This window comes from Leopardus geoffroyi, chromosome C3, assembly GCF_018350155.1.
Source record: "Leopardus geoffroyi isolate Oge1 chromosome C3, O.geoffroyi_Oge1_pat1.0, whole genome shotgun sequence".
NCBI lineage: Eukaryota > Metazoa > Chordata > Mammalia > Carnivora > Felidae > Leopardus > Leopardus geoffroyi.
Window position 1 is genome coordinate 142,348,863 of NC_059338.1, and position 17,922 is coordinate 142,366,784.

At 41.3% G+C, this 17,922-nt stretch overlaps 1 protein-coding gene across 1 annotated transcript in view; it reads left to right on the plus strand.

Moving 5' to 3' along the window:
- Positions 1–17,922, plus strand: part of CA8 (carbonic anhydrase 8) — an 80,646-nt gene that overhangs the window by 50,379 nt on the left and 12,345 nt on the right. Inside the window, exon 8 of the mRNA XM_045455154.1 lies at positions 8,812–8,981. Coding sequence (XP_045311110.1) covers positions 8,812–8,946 — 135 coding nt within the window. The 3' untranslated portion in view covers positions 8,947–8,981. The remainder of the gene's footprint in view (positions 1–8,811; positions 8,982–17,922) is intronic.

Below are 17,922 nucleotides of genomic sequence, written 5' to 3' on the forward strand. Positions count from 1 at the left end.
ACATTCGCCATCCCTCTCAGAACTCCATTAAGGATTCCCTTGCTAGCATGTTAACGCACGGGGATGTGAATGTTGAACTACATTGTGAATGTCAACCGATGTTCTGTAAATCTGAGCAATAGTGTTTTACTCCCCTGTTGACTAGCGTGCGATGCTAAGATTCAGAGACAGAGCACTGGGCCTTTGTGTCTGGCTGGCTTCAAAGGGGACCTTGCTTTCTGTTGTCCCTCTGAGTAGGGTCAGTGACATACTCTAACCCTAACCCACCTGTTCCTCGATTGTTGGGAAAAGCCGTATCTTCCTCTCTGGGAGCCAAAACCAAAGGCATGTGTATTGGAAGGAATGATCCCAACTCCTCTTGAAAACAGATGACTTCCCAGGTAGCTGTAGCTTTTTTTTTTTTTTTTTTTTTTTTTAAATTTTTTTTTCAACGTTTATTTATTTTCGGGACAGAGAGAGACAGAGCATGAACGGGGGAGGGGCAGAGAGAGAGAGGGAGACACAGAATCAGAAACAGGCTCCAGGCTCTGAGCCATCAGCCCAGAGCCCGACGCGGGGCTCGAACTCATGGACCGCAAGATCGTGACCTGGCTGAAGTCGGACGCTTAACCGACTGCGCCACCCAGGCGCCCCTTTTTTTTTTTTTTTTTTTTTTTAAATTTTTTTTTCAACGTTTATTTATTTTCGGGACAGAGAGAGACAGAGCATGAACGGGGGAGGGGCAGAGAGAGAGAGGGAGACACAGAATCAGAAACATGTAGCTTTTTAAGAAAAGATTTAGGTACTATTTGCACAAAGCTCCATGCTAGCATCTGTCCAGAGGGCAGCAGTGTTAAAATGCACACATACGCATATTAGAATGCATTTTAATGTGGTTTATATATACAACGGAATACTACTTGGCAATGAGAAAGAATGAAATCTGGCCATTTGCAGCAACATGGATGGAACTGGAGGGTATTATGCTAAGTGAAATGAGTCAGGCAGAGAAAGACAGATACCGTATGTTTTCACTCCTATGTGGATCTTGAGAAACTTAACAGGAGACCATGGGGGAGGGGAAGGGGAAAAACAAAGTTACAGAGAGGGAGGGAGGCAAACTGTAAGAGACAATTGGATACTGAGAAGAGACAGAGGGTTGACGAGGGTGGGGGGTGGGGGCGAGGGGAAAGTGGGTGATGGGCAGGGTGGAGGGCACCTGTTGGGATGAGTACTGGGTGTTCTGTGGAAACCAATTTGACAAAAATTATATTTAAAATGCACACATACACATATTAGAATGCATTTTATAATTTTTTTTTCAACGTTTTTTTTATTTATTTTTGGGACAGAGAGAGACAGAGCATGAACGGGGGAGGGGCAGAGAGAGAGGGAGACACAGAATCGGAAACAGGCTCCAGGCTCTGAGCCATCAGCCCAGAGCCTGACGCGGGGCTCGAACTCACGGACCGCGAGATCGTGACCTGGCTGAAGTCGGACGCTTAACCGACTGCGCCACCCAGGCGCCCCTAGAATGCATTTTAGAGTGATTTTGGAAAAAATCATAATTTTGGGACGATATAAATTAGTCTGTCGGTTGACTTGAATGTTTCACTGTTGCTGCTCTTAGAATTTCAGAGAAAGCAGAGCAAAAATGGAAAAGGTCTAGAGAGGGCAATAAAAATGAGAGGAACTAGAGGGAGAGATGTAGTTCTAAAATTTAGACCAAGAAGAATTGAGACCTCTCGTATCATTATTGCCCTTAAAGAGGAACAGAGAAAAGGGGAGGGATTGTATATAAAATAACAAAGGGAACAGCAAATAGTAGATAGAGTCTTTGCATAGCTGACTATATTGAGAAATATAAAACTGTATTGAGGAAGAAATGTTTACTTTTAGATGCCAAGGTTAATGTGTAAAATTAAGCTGCTGGGTATTATTACGGAAATAATGGGTATCTTGAAATAAACCACCTGCCATAGGACAATAATGTCTGCACTAGCCACATTAAAGAAAAAGCTCTAAATCATCATACCTTTTAATGAAATGCACAGCAGCTGGATTTAAGGAGGAGTCATCTTCTGTTTGCTGATGGAGAGTTGACAGTTAAGCCTATCCTGGAGCATTTTCGCCCTTCTAAGTACTCAGAATTCTAGAGTATGGATCTGGGAGCCTCTGCTTAGTTGAATTTGTTCATATTATTCTTGGTTAGCATAGCATATGCTAGGGGGAAAAAGCATGCTATTGGATGGATTTGAATGAGTGTAATTTTCTTTTATTTTGCTATGATCCATAACTGTTAAATTACTTTTCAATAAACAGTGGTCTAAGCATTAGGATGCTACAGGAAAATTTTTTTCCAGCTGAATTATTGTGTTTGGAGATGAGATTCCAAGAATGGAATAAAAAATAACCAGATTTCATCAAGTCTGTCAACAGAATTTTCAGACACAACCTGATTTCCAGAGACATTAAAATGTGAACAACACTCAGGGTTGATAAAATGTGGTTATTTTGATATAATGGCATGTGTACAAGTATGTGCACGCACACACACGCAGATGACTGATAAAGTTTTACTCTCCTTTGCCTTTTTTCTCTCTTCTGTTTCCTCTTACTCATCTGTTCCTATTTGTTAATTTATCTGCTTTCTCAAGTTAGATGTGCCTGTCTTTGTTTTTATCTCTTTCAACGTTACGTGATCCCAGTGAAGCAAAGGAATATAATGTGCTTATTGTTCTTCACTAGGTGGATATTTGTCTTGTTAGAACTTGGAAAACCACTTTTAATTTTCTTTTCTTCTCCATTTTCCTTCCTCTTCATCCTTCCCCATTCCATGTTTCTTAGAGGTTGGAAAGCAGGACTCTTCTAGCCCCAGCAGCCCGGGTCAGGTCATGATGTGTGCTTAGCCAGTGGGACCTGGGAGCCCACCTCGTCCTGGGTGACCAAGGGGGTGTTACTATATCCAGGACTCAGCGGCAGGAGCAGGGCCCCTCTTTCCGTGTGCTCCACATGGGTTTTGAGGTGCTGTTAACCCTAAAAACCAAGTTGCTGTGGGACCATGGCCTGGTCATGTTTGAAAATCATTTCAGGGGCACCGGAGTGGCTCAGCCAGTTAAACATCTGACTCTTGACTTTGGCTCAGGTTATGATTTCACGGTTGTGAGATAGAGCCCCATGTAGTCGTGGAGGCCACTTAAGATCCTCTTTCTCCCTCCTTCTGCCCCTCCCCTGCTCATGTGCTTGCATGTGTGCGCTCTCTACCTCTCTCTCTCTCTCTCTCAGAAAATTTTTTTTCCAAATCATTTGGAATATTTGTTGTAAATTTTCTTCTGTATCCATGATTCTCAAACTTGTGGGCTTGTTAGAACACAGATTGCTGGGGGGCTCCTGGGTGGCTCAGTCAGTTGAGCGTTGGACTTCAGCTCAGGTCATGATCTTGTGATTCATGAGTTCGAGCCCCACACTGGGCTTGTTGCTGTCAGCACAGAGCCCACTTCAAATCCTTTGCCCCCTTCTCTCAGTCCCTCCCTCCCCCCCCAAACGAGTAAACAAACAAACAAAAAAAAGAACACAGATTGCTGGGCCCCACAGAGTTTCTGATTCAGTATGACTGGGGTAGGAACTTCTTCCAGGAAGCACACTTTGAGAACCCCTGTTTCTTGGCTACTTGTATTTACCTCCATGTGTAATTTAGAACAGCACTCTAACACCGGAATGTGGAGTTTCGAAGGTAAGTATTGAGTATCCAGTGGAAACACCGTATGAGCCACATATGTAAGATTAAAACTTCTGATAGTCACAATAAAAAAAAAAATCTAAATAGATGAAATTAATTCAGATAGTATAGTGGTGGTCATGAACTCTAGACTATAGTTCTTTTTTTTTTTTAAAGTCACCAGCCATTTATTCATCCAACTAATATTTTTTGAAGATTCATTACAAAAGAAAGAGTGAGAACAGAATAATGAACAACACAATACTTCCTTTTGGAGGTTCCTTACCTCGAACAGAGTCAAAGAGGTAAACAGTTATAACTCCTTGCATAACATGATCAGCTTGGCATTTTATTAATTAATTAATTATCTTCCAAGAGTTTATTTATATTCAAGTTAGTTACCATATAGCATATAGGGTAGTATTGGTTTCAGGAGTAGAATTTAGTGATTCGTCACTTCCATATAACACCCAGTGCTCATCCCAACAAGTGCCCTCCTCAATGCCCATCACCCATTTAGCCCATCCGTCACCCTCCAGCAGCCCTCAGTTTCTTCTTTATACATAACAGTCTCTTATGGTTTGCTTCCCTCTCTGTTTTTATCTTATTTTATTTTCTTCCCTTTCCCTGTGTTCATCTCTTTTGTTTCTTAAAATTCCACATATGAGTGAAATCATATGGTATTCGTCTTCCTCTGACTTACTTATTTTGCTTAGCATAATACACTCTAGTTCCATCCATGTTGTTGCAGGTGGCAAAATTTCATTCCTTTTGATGGCTGAGTAATATTCCATTGTATGTATGTATGTATATATATATATATATATATATATATATATATATATATATATATATCACATCTTTATCCATTCATCTATTTATTAGTTGATGGATATTTGGGCTCTTTCCGTGATTTGGCTATTGTCGATAGTGCTACTGTAAACATTGGAACATTGCGGTGCGTGTGCCCCTTCGAATCAGCATTTTTGTATCCTTGGGATAAATACCTAGTAGTGCAATTGCTGGGTCATTGGGTAGTTCTGTTTTTAACTTTTTGAGGAACCTCCATACTGTTTTCTGTAGGGTTCCCCTTTCTCTGCATTGTCTCCAACATCTGTTGTTTCCGGAGTTGTTATTTTTAGCCATCTGACAGGTGGTATCTCACTGTGGTTTTGATTTGTATTTCCCTGATAATGAGTGATGTTGGGCATTTTTTCATGTGTCTGTTAGCCATTGGTATATCTTCTTCAGAGCAATGTCTGTACATGTCTGGACTGCAATTTTGATGATGTTTGTGTATGCGTAGCTCATCAGTAACTGTCTTCAAGCAAAGATGGGAAGACAGTGACAGAGACCAGGACTGAGGATTGGAATAAGGGAAAGTTGACATCATTGTTACTGGGGAGAGGATATTCTCTTCTCTAAGCTCTTAGGAAAATTAGATCAGATTAAGGAGTCAAAGACAGATGAGTTGGTTTATGGATGAGAAGTTAGTAAAAAAGAGGGAGCAATGGCTTTAGAAAAAAGTGAGATAGTGGGTTGAAGAAAATGAAATAAACGAAAACAAGTCTGAGTACACGAAAGCTGGAGAATCCTATAAATGACATATAACATATAATCCCAGGATATAGAAGTGTATATGGGGTGTTTAAGTACAGCCTGCTTTTGACTTGCTTTTGATGGCTGCCATAAGGAGTTACATTACTCTAATTCGTTTATTGCCATTACCTGATGATAAAATAATATGAGAACATTGACTTTTATGTGTTATTTTTCTCTTTTAACATGATAACAGAGATGTAAGTCAAAAGAAGTCTGGTAGAGGGTATTTATAGAAACTTGGGAACTTTTAAAAACAGTTAGTGCCAAACCTGAAGCCATGTAAATTAGCACTTTAAATGCACTCCTAAAGAATGCAGTTTTAAAGCTGAACTTTGAGTGAATAATCTGGTTCATGAGTCACTGAAGGTTGGAGTAAATGCTTTAGGCTAAGTAGAGTGCACTCCTGGTTCAGAGACCAGTCGCTGTTCAACTCTGCTACCTTCAGGAGATGAGGATTTCTCCCTGAAGCTTGGGTCTCTGTTGTCCCTCTCTCTCTCTCTCTCTTTCTGTGTCTCTGTCTCTCTTAAATTGGTTAAAAACAACCATGTTTAAGTAGAGTAGTATTAAAAATCAACGAAATCATCCCTACTGATACGTGTGACAGTGAAAGTCTCTGTACTGCCCTGACATTTGAATTTCATTGCAGACTTTTATCCTGAAAATATTATTCTGCTGGTTTCTCAATGGCTGTCTTTTCACTGGGAGATAACCCGGTATGGTCTTGAAACCATTTGAAGTGACTAAAGGTTTTGCGGGGGGGGGGGGGGGGGGGGGGATTACTTCAGAAAAATTGGCATTTCAGAAGGACATGTTTTTCCCTCCATCTCTGTTGACGTTTGAAGTCTTCAAAGTGTTGCCTATGATCAGAGAAACACGTTTCTTGTGAAATAGTTCTCTCCAAGAATGCAGTGATTTGAGGCTGGCTCGCTGTGGATTCAGCTCATCTGTTCGAGAAGAAGCTGTTTTCACTGAATTTGCTTCAGGCTGAGGTCTGGGGCTTGAAAGATTTATTGTCAGCTCTGAATATGTAAATATAAAATTAACCTAGTTTTAACATAAGCCTCAAGGTCAATCCAAAAAGAAGCATTTCCTAAAATATGTGTACGCAGTACAGTTTCTAGTCTGTCGCTCCTCAGTGACCCGGTGCATGGTATGAAGATTCTAGACGCGGCCCTTATGTGGGGTTGACACATCAAAGTGAATGCAAGAAGGGAGCCCTTTCTGTTTTCTCAGTCAGTTGGCTTCTGACCTCCAGTCTGCTTTTTACCTATCAAGTTGTAGCTAAATATTTATCTCAGGATGCTAAAGGTTTGACTTCACAAGAAGTTGCGCTAGTAGCTGCCGAGCACGTCTGCGTGCTAGACGTATGCTGAGTGATTGTCGTGAATTATCTCACTCCTTGGACCGTCCTCGCAAGCACTGCCATCATCACGCTTATACACACGTGGAAACTGAAGCCTAAAGAGGTGACCTGATCGGGTCATTGGGGGTCTTAGGGGTCAAAGCCGGGGGGTGAATGGGGCTTTGGACGCAGAACCCAACTGCCTTCACCTCCATGGTCGCCTTCTTGAAGAAGCTCGACTGGGTTCCTTTCTGCTCCGTGACAAACTCGAAGTCAAAGCACACTCCACGGACGATGACGGGATTCGCACTCAGCCTTGCTTCTAGAAGTTTTCCAGATGCAGTAAGCAATAGGTGCCGCCCGTATTCTCAGCCTGAGATCCCAGGGAAGTCTAGTGAGAAACCACCGTGTAGACTAAACAGCCACTTGCTCGTCTCACTGGCACTGCTGTGCAAGTGCAGCACACAGGTGTTCCAAAAAAGCAGACAACAGGACAGTAGCAGGCGGGTCAGCCTTCTCCCATCTAGGGACATCGTTTGGAATGCTGAGAAAATAAGACCTTGGATTTCTAACTTGGGTTCGAATCTAACAAGCTACTTACTCGTCCCTGTGCTCCGTTTCCCGACGTATATAGGAGTGGTGGGAATATTAGAATCCTGTGAGACTTACCTCTTTTGGAGTCTGGGAACCTCTTCTTAGGAAAGGCACATGTAAACATTTGCATGTCATCCAGGGGTTTCATGGGCCCTCCAAAATCTCTTGCGGTTTCTAGACTTTTATTAGAACCCCTGAATCAGTTGATCTCCTGCATTTCATTGTAGCTCACAAATGGCAGAATCCTGTGGCTCTGCTGTATGAAGAACATTTGTAGACAAAGCCCTGTTTTCCTGGTGAACTTTCGGTGAATCAGTGCTCTTGAAAGCACATTTGTTCCACATCCGGGAATATGGAGGGTACAGGTTATACTGAGTTGATTAGAACTTCTTTTTAAAAACCTTTTTTTAAGTTTTATGTATTTATTTTGAGAGAGAGAGAGAGAATGAGACAATGAGAATGAGTAGGGAAGAGGCAGAGAGAGGGAGAGAGAATCCTAAGCAGCTTCCACACTGTCAGTGCAGAGCCTGCTGCGGGGCTCAAACTCACAAACTGTGAGATCATGAACTGAGCTGAAATCAGGAGTCAGATGCTTACCCAGCAGAGCCACCCAAGCACCCCTGAGTGATGAGAATCCTGAAGAGGTGGCAGTGAAGCCAGGAGAAGAGCAGGCTGACTGGGACTTGTCAGACCTGCCTAACGTGGAAACTTTCTTAACTGTTCAGTTTCTCCTTTTGTGGAAGGGGCAAAGAACGTGTCCTGTGACTGTGCGACATTTAAGCAGAAGAACTTCAGGTGATGAGTCCTGTAGCTAAATCAACGAATGCGAATGAGCCTGGTGAATGTTCATCACGTTCGCTTCTTGCTTCACTAGTGTTTGGCGGGTCCCGGCAGCGAGTGGGTTCTTGGGAGATGGAGACCTGGCAAGTTGGATTCGCTGATCCTTGAGACACTGGGGATCTCTTCCTTCCTGTGGAATGAGAATCCATGGGATCTGGGGAAGCCACCTGAGAAAGGGAGATGCACTTGAAAATCGATATTGCTAAGGGGGGGAAGTTGGGCTTACGGTTTTGGACAGTCGGAGGTATTCACTGGGCTTGTGCGCTCCAGAAGGCTGGAAGAGCGGCAGAGGGAGTCTTGTGATAAAGGAAACCTCCATCTGATAAATGCAGCATCTAATCAGGATCTATCTAATCGGGATACAGCAGGACCAGAATCCATTAATGAAAGCTGTACTTGGGAAGCATTTAAGAACACTCATTCATTTGTTTGCCTTGTCTTATCATACAAGCTCTTGGGGAGGTGTGTATCATTCTCTCATGAATGAGTCCAGCAGGGTTCTGTGGCTGTTGGGGTTGTCTGGAGACTTCGGTGTCTCCTCTTGTCCGGGCTTCGTTGCTTGGGTGCCACTTGTGTCTGATGCCTTCCTCAGGTCTGGAAGACTTAAGACGGTTTTGCTCTTCCTGAAGATCAACTTTAATTTTATTTTTTAAAACTCTTACAATGTATGCATATTTGAAGTCATTTATGAAATGTCTAGCAAATAATCAGCTTGTGTTGCTCTTTTTATTTTCAGATCGAAGAATTTCGAAGGCTGAGGACACACGTCAAGGGGGCTGAACTTGTGGAAGGCTGTGACGGGATTTTGGGAGACAATTTTAGACCCACTCAGCCACTTAGTGACAGAGTCATTAGAGCTGCATTTCAGTAGCCAACGAGAACAGGAACGAGACTGCCTTCATCTGGGTATGTGCGGATTAAGGGAAAGAGGGCACACAGTTACGTGAAGCTGCCATGCCAGAGTTATTCTCATGGTGATGCTGATAATTTAGCAGCGTGAGTGCACTTGATTTTGATAAAACGGATGACACGTTCGCAAGCGCTGTTAATTACAAATCAGGTGGCTTTAAAAATTTCACGCAGTGTTGAGAAAGAATCTGCCATCCTTCTGTTTTCCCACCAGAGCAGCCTTTAATTCTCGTTTTGCTTTAATGTTGACCTTCATGAGATAAGGAGCCTCGAGGCAGAGAGGCAGCCCCTCTTTACTCCAGGTAAAGAGGTTAAGTCCTTTTTAAGCGCTCGCTATGCTGTAGCCTTGAAACGGCAGCAGTCACCTCCTGATGACTGAGGAACACAAAGGAGGCCACTGGAGGAGTGTGTGAGCCTCAGAGTTGACCCTTGTCTAATGCAGATTCGATCTTATTTATCGGGGTAGGTGAGGGCAGATCTGGCACGCATTAAAACCCTTGACCTGTGCAAGTGTTTTTATTTGATAGATCAAGAAACACTTGTCAGTTACGTGAATGTGGTACGTTCCTTTATTGTCTAAAACATAATCTCTGCATTTTAACATACCGAATTCAATATGTGTATGCCTTATCCCCATAGAGCTAACAGGATAAAACGTCACAGACACGGGAAAGCTCAAATATACATAAATGGCTGTATATATGCTGGATTATTTCTTTACCTTGTGCATTGCCTAAGAGTGCATACAGAGGTCAGTTCCCTGAGCTGGCCAACCACTGCTTCCGTGGAGAGTGTGAGCTCACATACTGTGCGGGTGGAACGGTGTGTGGGAGTCCCAGGTCAGTAGAAATCTGTAGCCTCGAGAAGCTCACGGTCTCACAAGCTAGACAGTGGACGTTGGAATTTTAAAAGGTGATCGTTTTGTCCACGTGTTTCCCCATCCGTTTTTCTTGCCTCTCTCTCTATACCACATATTCCTAGTGTTCTGTCCAGACTGTCTTTTTTGTTATGTGAATGTGCTTTGCTCATACATTCTTTCCCACCCCTGCAGGCCCAACTCAAATACTGTTCTCAGCACGAATTCTCTGCTTCTCCCTTAAATTGTGCCTCTCAGTTCACATTCTTTCTTCCAGTTAGCTATGTATTTCTTATTTTTTCTCTGTTAGATTCAAGGTTTTAAGAGTTGAAGCATCTCCTTTTTACCTTGAATCATCATGACATATAATACTTTGTGTCTTGAATATCTATTGGCAAATTAGAAATTTTTTCTTTTCTAAAAATGTTTATTTTGAGAGTGAGAGAGAGAGAGAGAGAGAGAGAGAGAGTGCTCGTGAGTAGGGTAGGGGCAGAGAAAGAGGGAGAGAGAGAATCTCAAGCAGGCCCCGTGCTGTTAGCACAGAGCCCCATACGGGGTTTGAACTCACGACCTGAACTGTGAGATCATGACCTGGGCCAAAATCAAGAATAGGATGTTTAATCAACAGGGCCACCCAGGTGCCCCTGGAAATTCTTTAGAACTACGCATAGCGTGTATCAGCCAGCCACATTCCAGTCATTCACTGACTCTCCATTGCTTAGCCAGTACAGTTCTTCCCCTTCTGATTTTGGAGATGGTGAGGGCCAACCAGGCAAAGGTGCTTTCGTAGGAACGAGTGGGGACTTAGAGTAATCCATATATGGAAACAAGGGAGAAAAACCCAAGAGTGCTTTAAGCTAAGCCTTACAATGGAGGAACTAAAGAATTAAAATACATTTGCTCAAAAATCATTATCGAGCACCTACTATGTGAGGGTTCTGGGTATCCAAAGGTCAGAAGAACACGTCTCTGTTCTCATGAAACTTAGAATCTCATGTGGGGAGCCTGACAGAGGAAAAACAAATACTTCAAAAACATACAGTTACAGCTTATAATGAATCCATGAATGAGAAGAAGAAGAAAATGCAGTGAAGGAGATTTCAGATAGACGGAATATCTCTTGCAAAGGCCCTGAGGGGCTGCTCCCTGTGGAGGAGGTGAGAATTTGATGCGTTGAGGTACAAAGGGAGACCCTGTACATCTGGCGTGTAGGAATCAAAGGGGCAGAGCTCTTATCTCGGAGGCCCCGAGGCCTCTGGCTGCCACATGAAGGCATCTTTATTTTGCTGTTGATGTGCTGAGAACCCATGAAGACTTTTACTCAGGGGAGTGGCTGGACCTCATGTGTGTTTTCAATAGATCACAGTAGCTGGGGAATGAACAGATCGGGTCATAGTGGGCTAAGGGGGAGGGGGAGGGGGAGGGAGATATTTTAGAAGTCTGCTGGGTAGCCGAGGTGAAAGACACAGAGTCTTGGCTACTAGGATAGGAGCAGTGGAGATGCGGAAAAGTTAAAGTGTGTTAAATAAACATTGAAAGTGATACTTAGTTGATAAATTGGATGATGGTGGAAGGAGATGGAAATAGCCAAAGATAGCTTCTGGGAATTGGGGGCTTTAGAAACTTGTGTGGATGAAGTGCCATTGAATGATGGCAGGAAAGCCAGAGCAGACTCTGGGTCGGAAAGACAGTGGAGTTGGAGCTCGTTGAATGAGAGACGGTCTGTCAGTCACAGTAGTGGACCCCTCATGCAGGTACTAGAGTTTCGAGAGTGGGTATCAGAAAGGAGGTCTGAACTGAGTATGGTCGTCATTGGCATGGAGATTATGTATATGTATATGTATGTGTATGTGTATAGTGTTCTGATGCTACATGGGATCATCTCATTAAGTGCTCCTAAAATTTAACAGGTGGCCTTATAAATAAGTTCCTGAAGCACAGAGAAATTAGATCACTGGCTAAAATAATGCAGTTCCTGAGTGGCAGAGCTGGAAATTGGACCTGGGCAGCCTGACTGGCAGAGCCCTTCTTCTTACCCACTGCGCGGCAGAGGTCAGAGAGCATCCCCACACTGGCGGTGGGGGGGGGGGGCGGGTGGCGTGCTGAGGGAGGGATGTGTGTTGCTCAGGCAGGCCCGAGTTGAGTGGGAAGGGAGGAGGGGGAGTTGTCTTGTGATGGCAGCTCTTGTTGAGCTGGGCTGGGAGTAGAGTGGAACCCCCCCGCAGCAGAAGGGATTGAGGGACACTTCCTTCTTAAACATACACACACACACACACAATACTAGCAGCTGTCTGTATGTTGGAGTAATGAGCCAGGAGATGGGAGGCGATGAAAATGGCATGTCTCAGAGAGGCTGATCCTAGCTGTGAGGTCTCTGAGGAGTTGAAAGGGGAAGAAATCTGGGGTGCCTGGCTGGCTCAGTTGGAAGTGCATGCGACTCTTGATCTGGGGGCCTTGAGTGCAGGCGCCACGTTGGGTGCAGAGACTACTGAAAACGAAGAGGGATGAAATCCTAAGCAAATGTCGATACTGCTTTGTTACGAGAGTGGACACTTTCTGGGCTATTATAGGAAGGGAGAAGGAGGTGGTGGGTTGTAGCTTTTGAGTTTCCCTGACTTGCCTTTGTTATTTAAGGAAGAATGGGGCTGCAGCCAGGAGGCTTGAGAGCAGGAGGGAAGGTGGGAGATTGGAGCAGAGAGAAGGGAGGGACGGTGGGTTCACAGGAGCAACACAGTAGGAGGGGTGGGCAGGAGGTGCAGTGAGGTTGGGTGAACATGAATTTATTGATTTCTCCAGTCTAGGTTTTAGTGTACTCTGTGAATATCAGTAACTATAAATGACACTTTTTATGAAATCAGATTATTACCTTGAATTTTTGATCCATATCTAGTCCTAGGCCAGAGTTGCCTTTCTGTAAAGATCTAAATAACCGTCGCTCTTTTCTGTCTCCCCCACACGTGGCACGCAGACCAAAATGTTGTTGATGAGATTATGTGTATTTCAGATACTTCGTATTCCTTATATGGTAGGAAGGTAAAGAATAAATTTTCAAGGCTTTAAATCACTTATGACCTGGGCATTTTAAAAGGAGGGTGGATTTGTGTCCTCATCTTTGTGGCCAAGATTACTTAAAGGGTGTCACTTTCCCGCAAATTCCTTAGAATGGTGTAGGAATTCTTGCAAAGGCAACTGCAGCTCTGACTTCATCCTTCCATGAATATATTTTTGACCCTTTTATCTTGAAATGTGTAACACAAATCTAGTCATAGTTCTACATAAAATTATATTGGGAAATCAAACTTATGGATGTGTGCTTTTTATTTGATATTTAATAATGCCCTAAGGGCGGTAATTCAAATTTTTATTAAAGTGGAATGATTTGACAGTCAGACTTTGAATTTAATGCATGAATGTTTCATTTAAGCTCTTGGAACTGAAAAGGAAAAAAAAAATTCTGGTAGTTCTCTAAAAAATGTTTAAAATAATTCAGATTTATTTTAGCTATGTCTTACTAAAATAACTTTAGTTTTTGGACTTAAAATGACTTTTTTTTTTTTTTTTTTGTATGACATGGCTAGACATCTGGAGAGCTTTGATAACCAAGACTTATTATTCCATGAATAATCTGTGACTTTTTATATTACCATTTAAGAAGTATGAACTATGGTTTTATACTTGTTTAAAGAACTAGGTTATAACTCATCCAGGTGCTGGAAATTCTTTAGTTTTGCAGTGCTAGTTCAGGTTTCTGGGAGCCAGTGGACATGAAATGATCCTTTACACATTGAATTTTCTGTATGATAACCATCTCTGTGTAATAACAAACAAAAAACAAGACCAAAGTTTGGGTCCAGTTCACTTTTTTTTTTTCCATTCTCTTTTTATTTGGCATTTGTTCATTTGATACATATATAAAAATCTATACAAGGTAAAAATACAAAATAAGTATTTCTTTATAAGTTATGCAGTTAGATAGCTACAAAGTTTAAAAGCCATTGCAAAAAAAGAGAGAGAAGAAAATCGTCAATGCTTCATAGTCATTCACAATAACATTGGTATAAAATATCCATACAACACATGTGTACAAAATAGTATACAGTTCGTAAAAGCTGTGCAAAGACAGAAAAAAGACAGTTTACTTTTTTTTTTTTTTATTTAAAAAAAATTTTTTTTTTCAACGTTTATTTATTTTTGGGACAGAGAGAGACAGAGCATGAATGGGGGAGGGGCAGAGAGAGAGGGAGACACAGAATCGGAAACAGGCTCCAGGCTCTGAGCCATCAGCCCAGAGCCTGACTCGGGGCTCGAACTCCCGGACCGCGAGATCGTGACCTGGCTGAAGTCGGACGCTTAACCGACTGTGCCACCCAGGCGCCCCAAGACAGTTTACTTTTGTTCTTGGTATCTCAGTACTGGTACTTATGTTCTGATGAGATGATTATTTGCCTGTTTGTTTCACAAAGCATTAGCCCATTATTTAAAGCTTTTCTGGCTATTTAAAGACTTGCTTATTTCCCAGTGACTCAAATATTGTTAAGCTGCACACGTTTACGGTAGCTGTACTTAATTATATTATTTATTTTCTGTAAAACCAGTGCCACAAGGCTCTTTAAATTGTTTCCTACCCCCCACCCTTGAAATGGGGAAAAATATAAGTATGCTTCCAATTAGGGAAAAAAGTAAAACAAAAAAGAAGAAAAAAGAGGGGTTATTAACCAAATGACTTTGAATGATCCCTTTGTCAGACTTGCTCTCATTTTTCTCTCTGGGTCTTTGAAGCTATCCTGAACTGTGTTGAGCTCTTCCCCACATATACTTTTTCAACTAATAATGTTGTCTTTTTAGCTTTAATAATGCTATCACAAGCATCAGTTTCATATCAGTTCTCTTTTATAACCTAAGAGGAGTTACAGGTTGGAAAAGGATAAGGCATTATAGGAAAGGAGGGGCTATGTGGGGAAGGGAGAGTGTCAACTCTGAATGACCAAGTAGGTAAAAGCTATTATCCTTCTAGGACAAATGGAAAGCTCAAAGCCATATTTTCAGTCAGTACACCTTGGACTTTTCCTCACTCTAATAATTTAACTTGATGCACAGCATTAGGGTGGAAATGAAAAACTCGCTGGATATAGCTGTTTTCTATTTACTATATCATATAGAATTTCTTGAAAATGGAATGGATTTCCTAAAGGATTTCAAAATAATTTCAGGAAAAGGCCAAAATATCAAGGGTGCTCAACCTATCTATTATGTTTTGATTATGTGATATAAAAATTGTTATTAACCCAAGAATGAAAAACATCAAAGCTATATCAGCATTTCTTCAAGATTACTCAACAAGGAAAATAATCCCTGCTTCCGTATTTATCCTTTTCTTCTTTTTATGTTTTAGAAATGTTTTATTTATTTATTTATTTATTTATTTATTTATTTATTTATTTATTTATTTATTGTGGATAACAATTGGGGAATGATTTAATCCCCCCCCCCCCGCCATGAATTAAAACAAGATTGGGTTTGGGGGAAAGATAAGAGAATATTTGGCAATCGTGGGCCAACTTGTATGTTGAACATTCTTATATTCTGATACCTTAAGGGTGGTGGGGTTCATGATTTTAAATCTAGAGAATATATTTTCCAGTGAAAAATTACTGAGACCAGGTTACCTTATCTAAACATGTTCTATTATGCCTTTTACATCATGGGTGCTCGTTTTTGGTAATTTCCCCAAATCAATTTTTTGACTCCATTTTCCCACTTTGAGACTTCTTAAGAAAACTGTATTTTTAAAGAGGCTCTCATTTCAATTTTCTCCTCATTTATCTGCTGTCCACTCTCTTGAGTTTTTCTTTTTCATCATGAAGTTTACAGAGACTTAGGAAAGCAATCATCCCAGAACGAGGGAAGCATAAAAGCTCAGCCCTCGAATGGACCTTCAGGGAGGCCGCTTACTGTTGGGAGTCCTCACAGTCCAGCCTGTGACGCATGCTCTTACCGAGACCTGCAGTTTCTGTGGCCACCCAATGCAGATGACCCATGCATTTATAGTCCAAGACCAGGTCTCTCTATTAAGTTCTAGAGTTGAATTGGATCCAGAATTGAATGCCCAGCTCTCTGTATGACTTTTCTTTCGGATATGTCAAAGACATCTTAACCTCACTATACACAAGAGTGAATTTATGATCTTTCTCCAAAGACCTGGCTCTCTTCCAGTTTTCTTAGAAACCTGTTATACCTGACACCTCTCTTCCTCACCTCATCTCACATTTCCAATTGATCATCCAGTTCTGCAGATTTGCCTTCTGATAGCTCCCCAATCTATGTCTGTGTCCCCTTTCCCAACCTCACACCCCATGAAGTTAGCCTCATCCCTTACCTAGACCGTCGCAAGAGCATTCCGCTCTCTTCTGCATAGGATTATTAAAGGAAGATTTGTAAAGATCAAAGACCTGGATCATGTGGAGCCCTCAAACTTCTGTGTCAGCTGTGATTGGTTGAAAAGGAGACTGAATCCGCTTGTGAGCCTAGTGGGAGGGAATGCTGTGACAAATTGGCGTCATCTGCCATTGGAGTTGGGTGGTATTGTAGTTTGTTCTCGCCATCCATAATGAAAGGTTCTATTATTGGCATCTATTATTAAGGTGCAGAGTCTTTTGAAAATGTGCCTTGGGAAACTTATCTGAATTAGATCTAGTGCTACATTGCTAGGTGTTGACAGTTATCAAGGGGATATGGAAACAGGACAGAATGACTGAAGTCCTCTTTTTAATAGTTTCATTTCGTTATGTAATAGTCACAGTCCTGATGAATGTATATAGCAAATTGCTTACATATAGCAAAACCTAGGGAATCTGAAATCTCAGCATGAAAATGAAATGGCAGGAGGATGAGGAAAGAATTATGGCATGATAGCGTGGAGAAACGTACCCCAGACCTCTATATTAGGGACAGAGGCCATCTCCCAAAAAAGGGAAAAGGATAAGTTAGAGAAGAAACCACGTAAGAGAAAGATAGATATTGACGTGATGCTCAAAAGGGTGAGAGACAATATATTTTAAAATATTTTTAATAAAAATGTGCCATAAAAAGTTGTTTTTTTTAACCGCATAGACCTTAGGGGTGTGTGTATATGAATATAGGTTTGCCTTATTTGGGGAGATACTTCAGTTTTAATTAAGTAAACATTCCAAATAAAACTTGTTTTGATAATATACAAAGCTAAAATGATCTAGACAATACCCAATATCTTGGGAAGAAATACATATATGTTTGTTAGATAATGTGGAGGTTTCTCCAATCAAGAAATTTGCCACTAGGTAGCTAACACATTCTCAAATTTATTGTTAAAGCAAGAAAACCACATTGGTTTTGGATGGCTTCTCTTTTCCATTACAGTGCTTTTTTAGTTCCCTTCAAAATTTTTGAATTCTTGTTGTACTTTCAGTGGTTAGAAACTCATAAAGGTCTTTAGGGCTTGTCTACAGTAAATCTTTTTAGGACATCTTGGAAGCATGGTGTTGAATTGGACCTTAAAAAGTTACTCAATCTAGTCGTCTACCTGAAGAGATCTTCAACTCAGTTATTTCAGATGGTTGCTCCCTGTATCTAGAAACAAGCAAACCAACCTTTGTTGTTGGAGAATATCCATTTCAGACTTTGTTTTACTCTTCTGTAATGCAAAAATGAAAAAAAAAAACAAAACCTCATGAAATAGTCTCTCTGTAAAGTATTAACTGAATTTGGAATGCCATTTTGATAGTAATATTTTTACGGTTTACCATAAATAAATGTTTTTTATTAATGTAACTGATTAGATTCCAAGATTTATGTTTTTCTTCTGTTTGCAGCATGTGAGAATTCCTGTAGCTTTTATGCTGCAGAGAAACTCATCTAGTTTTTCACAGATGTGAATGTTCGTTCTGATTTTGGTACAACTAATGATTCTCTAATGGTATCTTTTCTTTAACGAATGATTATATTTAGTGGGTCCCGGCAATAAAATCACTGTAATGAGGAATAAAAGATTGTAAATAAGAATAACAATGTTATTAATCATCTAAATTAGTCATTTATGGCACATTC